The sequence below is a fragment of the Lampris incognitus genome, chromosome 8 (assembly GCF_029633865.1).
Source record: "Lampris incognitus isolate fLamInc1 chromosome 8, fLamInc1.hap2, whole genome shotgun sequence".
Classification (NCBI taxonomy): domain Eukaryota; kingdom Metazoa; phylum Chordata; class Actinopteri; order Lampriformes; family Lampridae; genus Lampris; species Lampris incognitus.
In genome coordinates this window covers 33,069,631-33,090,791 of record NC_079218.1, presented here as the reverse complement: position 1 = coordinate 33,090,791, position 21,161 = coordinate 33,069,631, and the positions used below count along the sequence as shown (strand labels likewise).

The 21,161-nt window shown below is 41.4% G+C and overlaps 1 protein-coding gene across 1 annotated transcript in view; it reads right to left on the bottom strand.

Moving 5' to 3' along the window:
• LOC130116610 (leucine--tRNA ligase, cytoplasmic-like) overlaps positions 1-21,161 on the bottom strand; it is an 85,640-nt gene that overhangs the window by 9,006 nt on the left and 55,473 nt on the right. Inside the window, exons 22-27 of the mRNA XM_056284575.1 lie at positions 20,929-20,992; positions 12,754-12,937; positions 5,987-6,077; positions 4,972-5,112; positions 3,602-3,742; positions 371-481 (exon numbers count right to left, since the gene is read on the bottom strand). Of these exons, the coding sequence (XP_056140550.1) occupies positions 371-481; positions 3,602-3,742; positions 4,972-5,112; positions 5,987-6,077; positions 12,754-12,937; positions 20,929-20,992 (732 nt within the window). The remainder of the gene's footprint in view (positions 1-370; positions 482-3,601; positions 3,743-4,971; positions 5,113-5,986; positions 6,078-12,753; positions 12,938-20,928; positions 20,993-21,161) is intronic.

Genomic DNA, 21,161 nt, shown 5'->3' with positions numbered 1-21,161 from the left:
CATACCCACATCCAGCTTCCCACCCGCAGACAAAGCCAACTGTGTCTGTAGGGACACCTGACTAAGCCGGAGGTAGCACGGGGATTCGAACCAGCGAGCCTCGTGTTGATAGGCAACGGAATAGACTGCTACGCTACCCAGACGCCCGTCTCTTCAATGTTTTTAATGACATGAGCCTGTTTGATTGCCTAAAACCAGCTAATGCTTCTTAATCACATTTGAGGTTTTCCTAATCTTTTGAAGGTTCACCTAAAACTTGGGTGGATACATGGCTACAGATCATAATAAAATTTCATTTTAATTCTAATCTGACCCAAAAACACAGTTATTATATCAGTCAGTACACAGATTAACCATGCATATTACTCACCTTGTAGTGCTTGCCAAGCAGGGACAAGGCGCTGTGCTGCCATGGAGGGTAGCTCTTGGCTATGTAAATGGTACAATGGGAGGGCTTGGTTGGTGGTTTCGTATCACCTTTCTGATTAGGATGGGGAAGCAGGGAAGAGATGCAGGGGGTAAAAATTTTGAGCTTAATCCTTAAAAAAACAACAAAAAATGTTAAAATCTGTCATGGGCCATTTCAAAATTAATTGACATTCATGATTGAAAAGTAGTACTAGGATTTCTTTTCAAGCAAAAACATTTTCTTTTTAAATTTAGTTAATACCTAATTTCTGACTCATTTTAACTTCACTTTCCAGAACCAACAAGGTGACTCATTGCCATCTGTTTCATATCAAATCTGGGATTCTTGATGTGTTTAGACTTCCATTATCACTCTGCATCTGCGTGGTGGGACAGAGAAAATTCTTTTTTTCCCTTTGAAACAACCTCTCTGAATATAAAAATACAGAGGGCAAAAACAAGCCGGGACAGATATTTTTTGGTCATTATTAAGAGTAACACTAGCAATAAAAGACAGGGAGTGTAAGGCTAGTTTGAGAAGGACAAGACAAGAATAACCCTCTCCAGCAGATACTATCTGACAGACCAGCTCTTTCATAAGACAGCGATCTACAGTAGATTTGGATTATTCATAAAATCCTCCACTTTCTGTGTATGTATGTTTGTGTGTGTGTGTGTGTGTGTGTGTGTGTGTGTGTGTGTGGGAGGGGGGGTGCGCGTCTGTGTGTACTACCCTTCACTGTGAAGCTGAGCATCTTTGAATTCATCTTACATGACAGCTGTCAAGCCTAATTCAGTAACACAGTGTAGAAGCTATAAATGAATTGTAGGATAGTGCGTGTGCGTGTGTGTGTGTCTGCATACACGCGTTTTCCTTAGGTGAGTAGAGTGGCATGACACTGCCATACCACAATGAACTGAGAAAGTTTCTCTGTGCTTGTATCATTGTGTAGTAGAAAGTTGAAGCTAATATGGCTTCTCATCTTTGATTTGAATTAAGTGCAGAGACTCCTGTCCTTCCGCAGAACAGACTCAGCTGTAAAATTCTACATAGCACAAAATCTTTAAGCCTTCAAGGTAACATAATGGATTAATATATAACATTATGTGAAGTGTTGTGGTCTGGTCATCCAAATGTCAATGCCAAATGGCCGTTCTTGGATCCTGAATTCATCCTGAACTCCTAAAATATATCTATGGAATTCAACCTTACTTTGACTTGGCTGGAAGATTAAAAAATATTCTTTATCCTTTGCATTTTAGTGTAATGTATGTATCATTAATATTAGGCTTGTTTCAGTGGGCATATAGGTATGATCAACATGATACTGACTCAAAAGCGTATTCCATCCATCATCCAAACAACTTAACCTACTCAGGGCCACGGGGATGCAAGAGCCTATCCCAGCAGTAATTGGGTGGCAGGTCGGGGAGACACCCTGGACAGGTCGCCAATCCATTACAGGACTGACCGACCCGAATCCACACACACACACACACACACACACACACACACTCACACTCACACCTAGGGACAATTTAGTATGGCCGATTCACCTGACCTACATGTCTTTGGACTGTGGGAGGAAACCAGAGGACCGGAAACCCAAACACACACACACACACACACACACACACAGAATATGCAAACGCCAAAGAGGATGACCTGGGACGACCCCCAAGGTTGGCCTACCCCAGGGCTCGAACCCAGGACCTTCTTGCTGTGAGGCGACGGTGGTATCCACTGCACTGCCATGCCAAAAAAAAAAAAAAAAAAAAGAGAGAGAGAAAAAAGCTTATTGTTACAAAAAAAAAAGCATGCAAAAGCTTATTGTTACAGCAAAATGGGCACACTCGGGCTCCCTACTCTAATACAAAATATAACAGTTCTTATGTCAATTCTAGAAGTAATTTACCATCTCTATCATCCATCGGTCTAAGCAGTTAGTCAAGGATAAACCAACTTTCATGTATACACTATGGCCTAAAGGCTAGGTGCAGTCAAGAGGATTCACATTAATTTAAGTGAGAGCAGAATCCAACCTCCTTTGTATACCTGCTCAATGAAGGTAAAGCACACATGCTTAGCAGCATCCTTTCAAAGATAAAGGCTACATAGCAACAGTGTGGGCATACGATGCAGAGCTCTTTTTTTTTAAACATTGTTAATTGTGTTTTGCGACCCTGAGAGCAGGATAAGCAGTTTGGATAATGGCTGGATAGACAGAACCCAGTGGGGTGTGACAGACAAGGAGAGAGCAAGAGAGAGCGAGAGCAAAAGGGAGGGAGAGAACAAACGATTTAGTCTGCCAAGATTACAGGGCATCTCAGGTGTGGCCTGTTGTCCTTTTCTGACCTCACATCCTCTCTCCCAAATCATGTCTGTCTGAGCTCATTATTTTGGATTAAAATCATGTAAAAAAGAAAAACCTGAAATTCAAAGGTCCCGTGAAATAGAAATGCATTTTCATTCTTGTTACCTCTTTCATCTGCACTTAATTTACATGTATTTAACAAAATGTTCTAGAAATTCACAAAACAGGATATTTCTTGTTAGAAAGATGGATTTTTTTCCTCTCTTTTAGGTCATCCAGCTCTTTTGGGCATACCACTAACAAAGATGTCCAACGAATAGGAGTGAAACTGAGCAAAGTTGAGTGATCATCTACCACCAAACTGAGACTAGCCAGTCAATGTCCACGTTCTTCTAAAAATGCCCATCCATTATTGGCTGTTGGTCAAATCAAACTCCCTCCCCCACAATGTCCCAGTTGACCATTCCATTTCATTTGGATACACAAGTAGACATACAAGTTTGCTCTAAATGCCGTTTTGTGTAACCTTTCAAATAAAAACAAAAAAGCCCCAAGACAATAGAAACCTGATTTGTATTCAAAGGCAAAAGCAGTTGTTAAGTACATCAACACACCCGGTGATCTACCATTAAAGTCCACCAGAATACACAGCCATACATACTGGTGTATATGTCCGCTTGACCCCTAATGACCCTGTGAACAGTCACAAATCACTGACAGTTGTTTTGATGAAAGAATTCTGAGAATCCGCTACAGTTTAGCCTTTAAACGGCTAAATTTTATGACATTTCTTTTTTCTTCTATCTGGGAATTACTTTGTAAACCCTGTTCCGAAATGTGCTACATGAAAAAAATCATTATCACTGTTACACACTCACCTTGTTCTTGGGGGGCAGCATGTACGCTTTGAGTCGTAGTCGAAGGTCATGGGCAGTTTCCATCAGATACTGAGAGGAACGAATCAGAACCTCATCAACTGGACCGGCCACAGGCCATGATGCCTTCATCAAAGAACCGGGCTGTAATGCAAATGGATGGATGGATGGTTGGATGAAAGAGAAAAAGATACTAGTAAGTGGTAAAAGACAGTTGTAAGTAGAGAGTTTTATGCAGCTAAAAATCCATGGTAAAAAGACATACTAAAGGAAGGTTAAACACAGAATCTTCTAAATTGGATCACCTGCAGTTCACAACACCATCCTAACAAAACAAGGCAACAGTAGGACTACCCAAGACCACACACACATAATTCTCTGTATACTGATCTTCCCTTTGAGCATCTCCATTTTTTTAAAGCTACAATCCTAAACATACATACATGCAAGCAAATATAATCTTTGATTTTCGCTATTGCTGGCACATTTAAGCTACTCAAAATATTCAAAGTACAAACACTTGCAGTTGTTCTTTTTACTGGTTACTGTCGGGCAGGTCTTAAAAAATATGATATGCAGTTTTTTTTTTGTTTTTTGGATTCCCCCCCTTTTCTCTTCCCAGTTGTACCCGTCTAATTACCCCACTCTTCCCAAGCCGTCCTGGTTGCTGCTCCACCCCCTCTGCCGATCCAGGGAGGGCTGCAGATTACCACATGCCTCCTCCGATACATGTGGAGTCACCAGCCGCTTCTTTTCACCTGACACTGAGGAGTTTCGCCAGGGGGACGTAGCACATGGGAGGATCACGCTATTCCCCCCAGTTCCCCTTCCCCCCTGAACAGGCACTCCGACCGACCAGAGGAGGCACTAGTGCAGCGACCAGGACACATACCCACATCCGGCTTCCCACCCACAGACACAGCCAATTGTGTCTTTAGGGACACCTGACCAAGCCAGAGGTAACATGGGGATTCGAACCAGTGATCCCCGTGTTGGTAGCCAACGGAATAGACCGCTAACGCTACTCGGACGCCCATCAATATGCAGAGTTTTATATCGTCAGTACCTCTTCAATTTAGAATGGCAGCTAAGTGAAGAAGTACAGGGCAGGTTGAGGCGAGACGCTGATGCCAACAGCACTCATAGCAGTTTCATTTTGAATGAATCTGAGATTTAGAGTGGTCAGACAGCAGTACTAGTTTCATGCATCACCATTGGTGTGACTGCATTGTCACAAATAACACATTGCTAGCTTAAAGCCATATTCCTGAAGACTGACAGATTGTGGCTTTTGTTGTAAAGTGCCTACAAAAAGACATATGTGAAAGTCCTCTGTCACAAAATGAAATGTTTTGTGTTGATATGGCTCTTACCTTTCCGAGCAGACCCCATGTGTATTCACACAGATGTGGGCAGATTGGGGCCAGCAGTAGAGTCTGTCTCTCTATGAACTGGAAGACAAGGTCTTTGTGCATGCCCTCAATTGCTAGCTCTCGATACTTATCTTTGGCAGCCTGTGAAACACATGCACAAACGCACAAACACAAAGTCATAAAGGTTTTCAAATACCACAAATATGACTTAAAGCACTGTTTACTGTGACACTTAAAATGAAAGTAAAGTAATAAGGATGTTTTTCAGTTTGATGTTTTCTGAATAATAGCATTTGGAGTTCTATGTGATATTAGTTCAAATACAAGACAAGTGATGCCAGACCCAGCCCCCAAATTCTGACTAATACGGATCTTCAAAACAATGAATTTATTGCTACAGCAATGGACAGAAATATATCATTGAAAAAGAAAGTTAAATATTTCTGTGTCAATTTGAAACAGATCACATCTTTTTCTAACAAGTTCTGGACAAAAACCAATTGGGAAATTTTTCATGACCTCGACTCAATTACCTGAAAATTGGGCCTTAAAAAACAAAATTTATTCAGGCCATCCAGGGACCAATGCTGACCTTTCCTGAACATTGTATGTCAGTTGCTACAGCTGTTTTATTTCAAGCATTCTAATGAGGACAAACAAATAAATACCATCACAAACAATGCCCCTTAGGGTGGGGAAACAGTGACTAAACTCTATGTAGAAGAAATGCTGACAAGTTTGCAGGTGCATAAGAAAGAATAGGAAACTGTACACAGAGGTGACATGTTTGAAAAAGTCAGCAGAAGGTTTCCCTGTGGCTGTGTCTGCCAACACACAAAGCACCTACGTACTAACAGGTGAGAATTGAAACCAGGGCCATGAGGTTCCCAGATCGTTATTCCTATTCACTCCAGAGTCCTGGTTTACAGCGCAATCCAATGATATGCTTCAGTAGGATGGACACCGCCTTCCTTTCATGTAAAAAGACAGATTGCTACAAAAGGCAGTTATTTACCTGGAACTCAAAGAATCCACTTTTCAGAGCTTCCTTGTACATCATCCTATCGTAGTGTTGCTCTGTCTTCAGGATGCCAGCATTCATCTCACTTGACAAGGTACCAAGAGCAGGCAGTCAGTCATTCAGGGTATCATTCATTTGGCAGCATAAAAACAAAAAAACAAAACACAACAACAAAAGGTTCATGATTCTGAAAATCTTCCAAGACTGGCCAAGCTAAAATTGCCTGGTTTGATTTTTACAGCACCCTCCAACATATCTAGTTTATGAACATTGCTTGAAATAATGGTGTGCCAAATTGAACAGACCTGCCGAGTAAGCACTGCCCAAATTGTGTTGTGTTAGTCAGCCTGGCTGGTCAGAGCAGATCACCATGTTAAATGTTATCTCTACCTGGCAATAACTCTACTCTCCCTACATCCAGTATTCCATTTAAATGTACAATAGTTTGCCACCTTCACTCCGCAATTGATCTCTTTCTCCACCACCAAAACATGCATCCATTTATCTAGCAAATACCTTGTCACCGAAAGTTACAACAGGCTTTATCTTCAGATCATTCTTCTAGCCAAGTATATCCTTCTTTTATTCAACCCACCTATCCATCATACCTCCCTCCCCCCTATAGAAGACTAGGCCAATAGTATTGATAAATCAATCAATAAATGAAAATACAGAAAAGCAGAGGAAAAATAAATTGAATCAACAAATAAATGTAACAATTAACTTGAGAGTAAATAAATAAATATGCACGCAAGCCAACAAATGATAAGTCTGGCCCATGCTGCTAAAGGTGAAACTTCCCTGGATCATCCACTGAGCACTTACACTTGGCAGTTATTTTGAAAGTTAGGTACAATGTCCTAGTAATAACATGGCAAACAATCTATTAAATGATGGTGGCAATCACATAAAATTGTAGAGTAATGACAATAAGGATGACGACAATGGTATGAGTTTCTGCTCGCAACCTTGACCTTCAAAAGAGACACGGGTATGTCAGGTTCATTTATGCTAAAGTTAGACTGACACTTGTTTGCTAGCTAAGTGACACTGCCTAAAAGAAACCCATTGTTTTTATTTCATGTTATGCTGGACCATTAAAACTAAAGCCCAGGGCATCCGGATGGCGTAGCGGTCTATTTCATTGCCTAGGAACACGGGGATCGGTGGTTCGAATCACCGTGTTACCTCCGATTTGGTCAGGCGTCCCTACAGACACAATTGGCCGTGTCTGCGGGTGGGAAGCCGGATGTGGGTGTGTGTGTCCTGGTCGCTGCACTAGCGCCTCCTCTGGTCAGTTGGGGCACCTGTTTGGGGGGGAGGGGGAACTGGGGGGAATAGCATGATCCTCCCACGCGCTACATCCCCCTGGCGAAACTCCTCACTGTCAGGTGAAAAGACGCAGCTGCCGCCTCCACATGCTTCGGAGAAGACATGTGGTAGTCTGCAGCCCTCCCCAGATCAGCAGAGTGGGTGGAGCAGCGACCGGGATGGCTTGGAAAACAGGGTAATTGGCCAAGTACAACTGGGGAGAAAAAAGGGGGGGGGGATCTCAAAAAAAATAAAATCAGCCTCCTGATGAGCAGGGGCCAAGCCATAGGTTTTTAAGAAGTTGATTTATCTCAGCACCCACTAGTTTTAATTCCTCCCTTAGGACAGAGCAAGCTGAGGGCAACTCCCAACAAGACAACATCCGATATACTAAGACCCAGTTAAAGAGAAAGAGACAGAAACAAGAACAATGAATAAATTCAATGATTAAACAGTTTCAAAGCCTCCACTGGTCCAGGATGATGGTAGCCCAGCATGATGGTAGCCCAGCTTACATCTTTGGGTAGGACAACACTGACAAGATCTGAAATGCTCTAATCTATAGCCCAGATAGAGATGGAAGATTTAGCTTTTGGAAAAGGTACCAATCTACCTGCATGGAAATAAACTAAAGCTGCCCAACAGTGGTATGGAATGAGCATTACCATGACAACACATTCTCCCTGGAGGATAGCAAATGTCATTCTAAGGAAAGAGAAACTGGCAAACAGCTGGATGTATGTATTTATGTGAGGAGGGAGAATTTTTAACTCTTATACCACCAGAAAACAAGACTCTAGTAGACAGGTTTTCAAGCATTCTAATGAGGATTAGTGGCTATGTTTTACCTATATGAATATCAATACCTTGCACCCAAAATGTAACCGTTTTGGAGATGTTTTTTCACTGGTTTACTTTTGCGATTTGAATCTTGCATTTCTGCAAGACACTTCTATTACTGCTTTCTTAGAGAGCAGTCTCTGTTCTCCTAGTATTGTCTATCAGCCTATCTTGACAAAGGGTAACTATCCTCTAGTTAATAATAATAATACATTTTATTTGTGGGCGTCTCTAAAAGCACTCAAGGACACCTTCCAGAACACAGTAAAAAACAAGTAGCACTGTATCAGACAGCATAAAATCAAAACAAAGCAGGGTAGACAATAAAAAGTAAAACAACAGATAAGTATAAAATCATCATCTGCAAAAAAATCAATGAAGTGTGTATCAGACTGAATATGCCAGTTTGAAAAGGTATGTTTTGAGATGGGATTTGAAGGTTCTTGGGGGAGAGTTCCATAGGGGCAGAATGACTGAAGGCTCTAGGCCCCATGGTAGTCAAGCAGGCTGATGGCATAGTGAGTTGGAGAGCAGAAGAGGATGTGAGAGTGCAGGAGGGCGTGTGGATATGAAAAAGTTCAGAAAGATATGAAGGAGCTAGGTTATTAAGGGCCCTAAAGGTGAGGAGCAGGATCTTTAAGTCAATACGGTATTTAACAGGGAGCCAATGGAATTGCTGAAGAACAGGAGTGATATGAGTGATATGATATGAGGAGTGATTTGAGTGGCTGTTGCAGTTAGAAAAGCGCTGTTGAATGCAATCCATTCATCTATTCATTTATATGATCTATGGAAGAAGTTCTGGTAATGATATGGGCAGCTGAATTCTGGACCAATTTAAGTTTATGAAGACATTTGAGGGGAAGACCAAACAGGATAGAATTACAGTAGTCAATACGGGATGTAATCAGGGTGTGAGTGAGTATGGCTGTGCTTTTAGGTGTAAGTGAAGACGATTAATATTGCGTAGGTGGAAATATGCAGACCGAGTAACATTGCTGATGTGAGCTTCAAAAGATACTGTCCAAGATGACACCCAGACTCTTAACCTGAGGCGATAGAGGAACTATAGAATTGTCCATAGTCAGAGAAAAACTATCAGGTTTGGCCAAAGTAGATTTAGTGCCTACTAGGAGGACCTCAGTTTTATCACTATTAAGTTTGAGGAAGTGGTATGAAAACCAGGGTTTAACTTCTGGTAAGCAGTCAGAAAGGGAAGTGGGCAGAAGAGCGGAGGTAGGCCTGAAAATGTGGCCAAGAGGTAGTAGGTAAATAATAAATAGGAGCCCTGGGGAACACTGGTAGTAACAGGAGAGTACTGTGATCTCAATTTTTTTAACTTGGGACAAACTGAGTGCGGCCAGAGAGGTATGATCGAAACCAGTCAAGGGGTGTGCCAGTTATTCCAACGGAAGCTAATCTTTCTAGGAGGATGCTGTGTAAGATGGTATCAAAGGCTGCACTCAGATCAAGGAAGACAAGTATGGTTAAGAGCCCAGAGTTAGCTGCCATCAACAGATCATTAGTGATTTTCACCATGGCTGTCTACATACTGTGCATGGAGCGAAAAGCAGACTGGAATTGTTCAAACATATTGTGGTTAGTCAAATGAGTGTGTACCTGAGATGTGACTGTTCTTTCAAGTGTTTTAGAAAGAAATGGTAAATTTGAGATTGGGTGAAAATTATTCAAATTGTTGGGGTCTGCGCCAGGTTTCTTGAGTATTGGAGTTATTGCAGCTGTTTTGAGAGATGAGGGAACAAGACCAGAGGTAAGGGAGGAATGTGCGATATCAGTTATTAAAGAAGATAGAGAAGGTAGACAGGCTTTTACTAAATGAGTAGGAAGGGGGTCTAACTGACAGGTAGATGATTTGTGAATAAGACCAGGTATTTCAGCAACAGTTGGGAGTTTAAAACTAGATAGTGAAGAAGGGAGGGGAACATAGAAGGGTGAATAAGATAAACTGTATGCAGGTTGTTGTTCAACCTGTTTCATTAAAGAATGTAGCACAAACTTCTCCTATCTTTAACTTGTGAAATTCATAGTATATGTCTGATTTATGGGACTACACAAGTTTCATTCCATCCATCCATCATCACTTAATACATTTCTGGGTCACAGGGGGCTGGAGCCTTTCCCAAAGTGGGTGAAAGGCAGGGAAACACAATAGACATGACTGAGGTCCACTGCAAGACCCATACACACAGTCAATATCTATAGGCAATATATAGACTCCATTTCTCTTAAGCATATTTTCAGACTGTGGGAAGAAAACGGGAGTACCAAGAAGCAATCCCAAAAAACACAGGGAGAACATGCAAACTCCCTATAGTAGGCTGGAACTGAACCCATTGCCAACTTAATATGAAGTAACAGTGCTAACCACCAAGTCATCGCATGACTTGTAAATTTAAAAGTTAATTATACTGGAAGTTAAAGGCTGTTCGGTTAAAAGAGGGGTGACCTTCCAGCAAGGGTAATCTGTGTCACTGTTACAACTAGTGTCTCATACAGATGGTGGGACACCTGGTACAGTGGCAGGTGGATCTGAGGGAAACAGCGTGGACCTCCACACGTTACGTTCCCTGCAGCTACGAACCTGCAGCTGTCAGGTGAAAAGTGTGGTCAGCAAGCTTCGCATGTATTGGAGGATGCATGTGGAGATCTTTGGCCTTCCCAACTAATGTTGGGGTTTTGCAGTGGTGAGACCCAGGAGAACACGGAGTTGAACACGCCAAAAAGGGGATGAAAAGGGGGAGAGCCCCCTTCACACCAAAGCTAACAAATAAATGAATTTATATGCCATTTTATCTTTATTGTTATTGATAATTTCCTCTACATTTATCTATTTAACCATTTGTATTCTCCAGTTAATTCATACATTTATTTTTTCCTCTATTCATTTAATGATTTACAATCCCCTCTTGTTTATCTTTTTATTTATTCAATTATTTATTGATTAGTCATGATAGGCCTGACCCTCCATCCATCCATCCATTATACAATAAATCCATTAATCAATTCATCCATCCGTCCCTAAACAACAAACATCCTGGATTTACCATTCTATCCATGTATCTACCCACTGATCCACCATTCACCTTTTTCTCTCATTTATCAGGGCAATAATTCACCTCTCGGTTGACGTGACATATAACACTGTCTCTGCTGATGTCAGCAGGTAGTGCTCTGAGACTGCTCTTGCTAGCAATTGTCCTCCTGAGCCACTCCACCCACACACCAATCTACATGTATTTCTCAATGGCAGACTAAGCGTAACAGCTGACTGAGGTTTTTTTTTTTCCCTGTTCAGATAACACACCTGTGCATCTGTGATCAGATTTGATATACTTTATTAACTCCTAAAGGAGGACATGATAATTTTGCCCTGTTTGGAGGAGCAGGATCAGCCGGTTAATGCGGCGGCCCTGAATCAGGTAAAGATTAAGTACAAGACAAGTATGGCCACACAGAGGAATCAATCATTCCTCAATGTTTTTCAAAATTACTTTCAAGTAACTTCCTGGCTCGAAAAATTGTATTAAGTATCTAACCAAATTAAGGATTTCACTACCAAGTAAACCAGCAGAATATACCCATGCACCCATCTTATATATACTGTATATTATGGGAATGCCACCCATGAAATATCCCATGACAGTCTGTCTGTTTATGACAATGTCAATCAAGCTTCATTAAAAAATGGATACTAGTATTCTTAGGTATCAACTATTTTCATTTCCAGGCCTAGCTGTCAAAAGAATAAACTCATGACTTAACCCTAAGCATACCGACATGCTGATATATTTGGATGATAACACATGGGCATAATGATTTTGTCTGTTTGCTTTTATGATTTTGTTTAGCTTGAGTGTAATTTGTACTTAGATGCTTCTATTCAAGGTCACGTCAGTCAATCTATACGTTTAATCTTCATTATTTCATGTAAACAATCAGGGGTATTGTTAATCAGAAACGAGCCAGACATTAAAACTGCCATCATGCTTTTTTGGTGTTATACCATCCATCCATCCATTATTCAAGCAGCTTATCCCAATTGGGGTCACAAGATGCTTGGGCGGCAGGCGGGGAGACACCCTGAACAGGCCGCCAATCCATCACAGGGCCAACACATTCATACCTAGGGACAATTTAGTACGGCTGATTCACCTGACCTACATGTCTTTAGACAGTGGGAGGAAACCGGAGCCCCCGGAGGAAACCCACACGGACATGGGGAGAACATGCAAACTCCACATAGAGGACGACCCACGATGACCCCAAGGTTGGAACACCCCAGGGTTCGAACCCAAGACCTTCCTTGCTGTGAGGCAACCACGCTAACCACTACACCACCGTGCCGCCCTCTCTCTCTCGCTGTATATATACTATATATAATATCGGTGTTATACCAAAAGTAAAGCAATTGACTCCCAGCCTAAAAACACAGCATTTTCAAATTTTCTAGGCTAGTCAATCCTAAAATCTTTTTTTTCTTTTCTTTTTTTTTGTTTGTTAATTTAAGTGGAATTTGTTTAGAAAAACAAGAAAATTATTTAATGAAAATCCATAACACAAGCCTTCCCTCCACACAGCCCTGCATCTACCTGGCAAAGACCCTGTCATTGAATGTATCGGCAGACCCTGTCCTCAGGTTGTTCTGGTTGGCAATCATCTCTTTCACCCACTCCACCCAGGTGTAGAGTCGCAGGATGCCGGCGTCTGCCATTGTCTCAACGAAATTGGCGTCCTCCACGGTGTCTCCTGCATCAGCCAGAGCCAGCCGCATGCCTACGAGGGTACAAGGATGGGAACAGGTTTGGGTAGGCTGTTTGTTTTCTTTTAAACAATTGAAATTTCAAATAAACTAAAGAGAAATGTCAAGGACGGTGCGATTAATTCCTGAGCCTTTTTCAACCATCGTCTTCACTATTCCTTCAAATCCAATAGTACTACTAGTAGAGTAGGTCACTTAACCCAAAAAGCAAGGAAGTCAACTTGTGACACTCCAGCAATCCATCCATCCATTATCCAAACCACTTATCCTGCTCTCAGGGTCACGGGGATGCTGGAGCCTATCCCAGCAGTCATTGGGTGGCAGGCAGGGAGACACCCTGGACAGGCCGCCAGGCCATCACAGGGCGCGCACACACACACACACACACACACACACACACACACACACACACACACACACACACACACACACACACACACACACACACACACACACACACACACACACACACACACACACACACACACACACACACACACACACACACACACACACCTAGGGACAATTTAGTATGGCTTATTCACCTGACCTACATGTCTTTGGACTGTGGGAGGAAACCGGAGCACCCAGAGGAAACCCACGCAGACACGGGGAGAACATGCAAACTCCACACAGAGGATGACCTGGGACGACCCCCAAGGTTGGACTACTCGGGGCTTGAACCCAGGACCTTCTCGCTGTGAGGTGACCGTGTTAACCACTGCGACACCGTGGGACATTGTGTTCTAAGAAAAACTAGAAATGAGTATCTAAGATAGGTATAGGCAACCATTTGCTATGAAATTCCATGAATATGCAGGTTTTTGACCCAACCAACTGCCATACCAGTTGATTTCACTGTTTACCACACTTTCAGACAAAGAGAACAGACTCATCAGCGTAATCACCTGGTGTAGTGATTGGTTGGATAGGAAACCTGCATACTCATCAGACTCCATGGCACTTGATTGCCTATGCCTGATCTAAGGATTGAAGAGCATCAATATCTAGAAATATCAAGTACTGTCTTTTCCAGACTATAAATTGCTAGGTTTTTTTAACTCGTCTGGTTTGTCCCGCAACTTATATTCCAAAGCAACTTATACAATGTAATTTTGTGGGACAAATACACTGCATTTCAAATAAAGCCATTAATGGCACCGTTTAATTTTGTGACTCAACTGAAAATACTGTACCATAGTGATGCGTGGGTCAGGCAGGTTCGGGTAAGCTTAATAGAAAATATCACGAGTTCGGGTGACCAAAAAGTCAAAAAGTGACAGAGCAGCATTCTGAGTAAGTTATTAATAACTTACAGAAACACTGCGTGCAATAGGCTAGGCTGTGCATTACTAGTCCACTCTCGCTCTCACACACACACACACACACACACACACACACACACACACACACACACACACACAAGCAGCTTTATCATCAATTTTCCAATTTTTATTGTTTTGGTCAAAGCATGTGTTTTAGAGCATTGAAGCTTCACCTATAAGTTTTTTCCCTAAGTGGTATTCAGAGCTTTTGTTTACACAGCAAAAATTCCCTTTTTGGTTAGAAAGAATACGCTTGTGTGTGTGCGATTCTCAGCTACGCTCACACACTATCAAACTCTCTCACGCACTATCAAACCGTCTCACACACAATCAAATTCTCTCATAGTTTAGTAGTGTGTAAGAGGGTTTGATGTTCATGGTTTCTCACTGGTATGGCATTAAAGCTCCATCATAACTCAACCACAAATGTCACAAGACTTGTACTTGTATTTTACAACCTGTACATGTATATTAATATTTGCAAATGTGTAAAAATAGAGTTGAAAAAAAATAAAGCCTTATCATAGTTGTATATTAGCATCTGCAAATGTGTGAAACAGGTTTGTAGTTGAACACAAAGCCAATTTCTACATGTAAATTGCAGCATACAAATACCATTCTACAGGCAACTCTTGAAATATGAGCACCGTTCTACATGCAACTATACAGCAGCACTTACGAATTTTTGACAGACTTCACGCATTCGATGTGATCAACTTATCAGAATGGAGGATTTTACTTCCTATTTGACTAGCCAGTCAGGGAGCGCTGTGATCTGTGCAGAGGGGTGGGTTGCTAGTTCTTGAGGTCCAAAGCCTCTGACTGCACCAGAAATGTTATATTTCCTCAGCAGGTAGCGTATTTAACCAACGGATAAGTTTGCACTGTGATATTGTAAACTTAAGTGTACCATTCTTTCAAGAAGATGACTGGTTAATTGCAGAGACATTCTGAAGAACTAGTAAGTAATTTACATGCTGCAATATATACAAAATAGCTGTGAGCTAGCCATACGACTTGTGTTTATGTTGTAATGTTGTTTTAAAGCAAATATTAATGCAAATCAGAATATATTCCCACTCATAACGTAATAATTCTTATTGCTGTTGTATTTGCATTCTGGTAAGCTGTTGACTTGTTCCTTCTATTGAGACATGGGATTTTCACGCTCTCTCTTCAAAGATGCATCAATCGGTGTCTACCCACCATCGTTAAATAGACAGACATGGTGTCATAACACAAAACATATGCTACGATAGCAGCAATATACTCCCATTAATCCATCCATTATTCAAACCGTTTATCCTGCTCTGAGGGTCGCGGGGATGCTGGAGCCTAATCCAGCAGTCACTGGGTGGCAGGTGGGGAGACACTCTGGACAGGCCACCAGGCCATCACAGCAATATATTCCCATTAATTCCATTTTAGTTGCACAACATTCAACAAGGGTCATGTATATTTCAGTATTATCGGTAGCAACATTGTTATTTTGTTATCGTTGTTGAATTTAAAGTCCCTTCTTTGGTATCAAGACTGCGTATAGGCCAGTGTCAAATCTTCTCATCCTCTCAAACTGTGCTTCCACTATTTCTATTAACCTCAGTCAACCGACATTGAAATATCTTTTAGGTTACTTCTTGTTTACTTAACAAACAAACAAACAAAGTTAATAATAATTGCAATAAAAATAATAAATATATGAATAATAAACAAAGTGAAAAATAATTAATTTTGAGAGGCCTCAGGGAAAATTGGGCATGCACTTCAATGCTTACCATTGGACCTTGAGCATTTGGAGTTCATTTGCACCTATGAGATAACTCTTATAAGCTCATGTAAACCCAGCCACAGAGGATGCACAAGCCAGTGTATTCTTAGTGCTGGTCCCAAGCCCGGATAAATGGGGAGGGTTGCGTCAGGACGGGCATCCGACGTAAACCCTTGCCAAATTATTTATGCAGATCATAAATCAGATTTCCATACCAGCTTGGTTGAGGCCTAGGTTACCAACAACTGCCACAGTTACTGTTGGCCAGCAGGGTGCTGGTAGAAACTATGCTACTGTTGGGCGAAGGAGAAGGGGAAGGCATGTCCAGAGGTAATGGGAGATGAGGAAGGGTAAGTGTGTGGAAGTGAGAGTGGGAACATTGAATGTTGGCATGATGACTGGTAAAGGGAGAAAGCTGGCTGGTATGATGGAGCGAAGGAAGGTAGATATACACTGTGTGGAAGAGGAGTAAGGCCAGGAGCATCGAAGGTGGGTTCCAACTCTTCCACCATGGTGCAGATAGGGGGAGAAATGGGGTAGGGTAATTCTGAAGGAAGAGTATGTCAAGAGTGTGTTAGAGCTAAAGAGTGTCAGACACAGTTATGAGTATGAAACTGGAAATCGAAGGTGTGATGATGAATGTTATCAGCGCATATACCCCGCAAGTTGGGTGTGAGATGGAAGAGAAAGAAGAATTCTGGAGTGAGTTGGAAGAAGTGGTGGAGTGTGTACCCAAGGGGGAGAGAGCGGACTTCAATGGGCATGTTGGTGAAGGGAACAGGGGTGATGAGGAGGTGATGGGTAGGCATGGTGTAAAGGAATGTGGAAGGACAGATGGTGGTGGATTTTGTGAAAAGGATGGAAATGGCTATGGTGAATACATATTTCAAGAAGAGGGAAGAACACGGTGACGTATTACAGTGGAGGATGGTGCATACAGGTGGACTATATCTCACGCAGCAAGCGCAATCTGAAAGGGATTGGAGACTGCAAGGTGGTGACAGGTGAGAGTGTAGCTAGACACTATTGGATGGTGGTCTGTAGGATGACTATGGAGATCAAGGAGAGGAAGAGAGTGAAGGCAGAGAGTCAAGGATCAAATGGTGGAAGTTGAAGAAGGAAGACTGTAGTGTGGCAATCAGGGCATTGAGCAGTAATGAAGAGTTGCTGGATGGGTGGGCAACCTACTGCAGAAATAGTGAGGGAGACAGCTAGGAAGGTACTTGGTGTGTCATCAGGACAGTGGAAGGAAGACAATGAGACTTGGTAGTAGAATGAGGAAGTATGAGCAAAGTATACAGAGGAAGAGGTTGGCAAAGAAGAAGTGGGATAGTCAAAGAGATGAAGAAAGTTGACAAGAGTACAAGGAAATACAGTGTAAAGCAAAAGGAGAGGTGGCGAAGACAAAGGAAAAGGCGTATGGTGAGTTATAAGAGAGGCTGGACACTAAAGAAGGAGAAAAGGACTTTTACTGATTGGCTAGACAGAGGGACCAAGCTGGGAAGGATGTGCAGTAGATTAGGGTGATGAAGGATAGAGATGGGTATGTGCTAACAAGCGAGGAGAATGTGTTGAGAAGGTGGAATGACTACTTTGAGGGACTGATGAATAAAGAAAATGAGAGAGAGAGAGAGCGAGAGAAGGTTTTCATTGGGAGTGACGAAGAACGACAGGATTAGGATATTACGGGGAGAGCTCAGGTTGGACAGTTTGGAGACAAAACAAGAGAGGCAAGATTGAGATGGTTTGGACATGTGCAGAGGAGAGATGCTGGTTATATTGGGGGAAGAATGCTGAATATGGAGCTGCCAGACAAGAGGAAAAGAAGAAGGCCTAAGAGGAGGTTTATGGATGTGGTGAGGGAGGACATGCAGGTGGCTAGTGTGACAGACGAAGATGCAGAAGACAGGAAGAGATGGAAATGGATTATCTGCTGTGGTGACCCCTAATGGGAGCAGCCAAAAGTAGTAGTAGTAGTAGTAGTAGTAGATGTCCTGGAGGAGGTTAGATAAGTTGAACACCATCTGTCTTTGTTGAGTATTAGAGTTTGAGATTTTGGACAAACCCAACATCAGTCAGCCCTAATTTGTATAGCTACTTCCATACACTGAATACACTGTAATTTACAACTTTAATGTTGATTATGAGGCAGAGTAGGGGAAAATATGAAGCAGGTCTGGTTCATAAAATGGAATTTTACAATGTTGGAAACAAAGTTCCTCTTTTAACAACATATAACTTATCTTTTATTAACTTATAAAGCTAAAATTCCTGTAGTTTATCCAGGGCCTTTCCCAGCTGATCACCATGATCAATGTAGAAATGGACAAAAGGAGGACCACAATTTTACTTGAGGCAGTGGATGGTGAGATAGGATGTCGCAAACTGGTTGTGTCAAAAGACCACACCCAGCAACTGGTTGAAATTTACTTGTCTGTCTCCTGCATTTCTGAACTGCTTGGTGTTTCAGCCAGTACAGACCACCGCCAGATGCAAGAGGGGGAACTTACAATAACATACAGTCCAATGACTGATAAAGAACTAGACACCTTGGTGACAACAATAAAGGCAAATTTACCAAATTCAGGTAGATTCAGTTTTCATTGTCTGTAGTAAATTAATAATAGGGTAGCTAAGACTTATGCTAAAATGTTGTTTTTTTACCCCAAAAACCCATTGTTTATAGCCCTCAAAATTAAGTGGTAATTCTCTACATTCTGAAACTATCACCTCTTCTGTGCCCAGTATGTTTTCCTGCCCCGCATCCAGACTGATCTGGACTCTTTCACAAATGTCTGGAAATGCTGTTTTTCTAAGTGGAAAGACGAATATGGAATTTCTCCTGAAAACCCAAAAGTTGTATTGGTAGTCATTTTCAACTGAATTTAAAGAAAGTTCTGGAAATACAAATCAAATGCTTGACACTTTCTCGGCTATTATCAGAACTGGCAACCCTGCACTCTGCACAGATCATAGCGGCCCCCAATTCGCGAGTAAAATAGGAAGTAAAATCCTTCACTCTGATTGACGTGATTACACCGAATGCGTGAAGTCTCTGTCAAAAACCCTTAACCGCAGAGCTGCGTCAAAAACAGTACTCGTATTTCAAGAGTTGCATGTAGAACGGTATTTGTACACAGCAATTTACCTGAAGAAATTGGCTTTGTGTTCAACTACAGATCTGTTTACATATTTACAGATATTGATATACAACTATGATTAGGATTTATTATTTCAACTCTATTTTTACACATTTGCAAATGTTAATATACATGTACAGGTAGTAAAATACAACTACAAGTCTTGTGACATTTGTGGTTGAGTTTTAACGCCATACGATTAATCAAAGCAGTGAATTAGGAAACGCTATTCAGCTGCTGTCTAACATTTTAAATTCACCGCAAAAGATTAGGATGGTGTCCAAAACCTTCACTGAAATGAGGCAGCATGTGCCCAGTCCAGTGAGCAATATGATCATCTGACAGATCGTATCAGGCGTGACCAGCATGTCCACTGCTAAATGTTGGAGAGATAGAGGAAACCAGGAGAGGTCTCTGAAAAGCTGATCTCTGTCCATTTTCAGCTAATATGGAACAAAAGCACATTCTATCCAGTGTTCTTTCACAGTCCCTTCTTCCTGGGAGTTTGAAATAATCGAAAGGAAAAAAGAAATTGTCCTTGTGTGGTCTTCAAGTTCCTTGTAGTCTTTTCAAAGCCATGCGGTCTGATCCCATGCTATCTGTCTGCCTCTGAATATCTTTAAGTCATTGTAAGGAATTGTGAAAAAATGTAAACTTGTCCTGTACTTAGACCCAGGTCTAAGGACAGGATGTTGCATTGCTGTGAAGCCCCTTGAGGCAAATTTATAATTTGTGATATTTGGCTATACAAATAAGATTGACTTGACCCAGGTGCAATTAGGCTAAGATATAATAGGCTATTGCTTTGCAATAAGTCTATTGTGCTGGGCAAACAGCCTAAAAACTAAATAGTGCAACACTGCTAGCCTGGGCTAAATCTGGAGGTTTGTGGGTTGGGTCAGGTTCAGGTGGTTAATTAACTCATATTTTAGATATTTGGGTAAAGGTATCAAAAAACCCTTACCCGCGAATCACTACTGTACCACCACATAAATGCGACTTATACACCAAAGTGACTTGTTTTTTTCCTCATAACAACACGTTTTTTGCCGAGTGCGGCTTGTCGAGAAATCCAGTAGACAAAATTGTGAAAGGTTAATTTTGCTAATCTCCTTCACCAGCTGAAAATAGGATACACGAAAAAGAAAACAAAAGAAGAAATACAATATAAAATGAAGTAAAATGAAAAGAAGCAAAAAACATACACCAACAAAAAGTAATATCACTAATGATGCTAAGTGTAAAATCTTAGTCGTTGTTTAACGCACATTTAAGGAAGTGCTTTAATTAAAATCCCACCTGGAGTAGTGTCCATTTTTTTCTGCAGTTATAATTGATAAAATATTTTACATAAACAACACATTTACACTGCATAAACTGTCATAGTGAATAATGAATAGCAAGTGTGGCTAAATCAACTATCAACACCCTGGCTTAACCTATTTATCACGACTTGACGGTTTCCAATTATCCTCACCAAAAGACATCATGTAAACCTGACAGTATTAGTTCAACTTCAGCAAAAACATAAAATATATACAGAGGGAGCATACTGTGTTTAAATAAAAGTAAATACAATACAGTATGGTCACATGTAATGGAACACACACTACTACAACACACTGATCTGCTGTAAGCGTGTATTTCACATGCACAAGTGTTTTTCAATTTTTCTGTTTGGGAGAGATGACTAGAAAGGGGAAAAGCTGCAGGGGAAGGAGGAGAGGCAGAGGGAAAAAGGGAGAGACAAGACTTAGAGTGAGAGAGCCTACCATCTGCGGAGAATTTGTCGATGGCTTGACGGAGACTGAGGAAGTTTCCTGTGGATTTGGACATCTGTTGAATACAAAAACAGCTGTTAGCGGGATCTCACACATACTAACACACTGACACCGTTTAAAAGCGGTGGTCAACCTTGACAAAAATTAAACCTTTAAAGAGGTCATATAAATGATACATTAACTTCATGGCCACATAATTTATTCTGTGTATTTAGAAAGCTTTT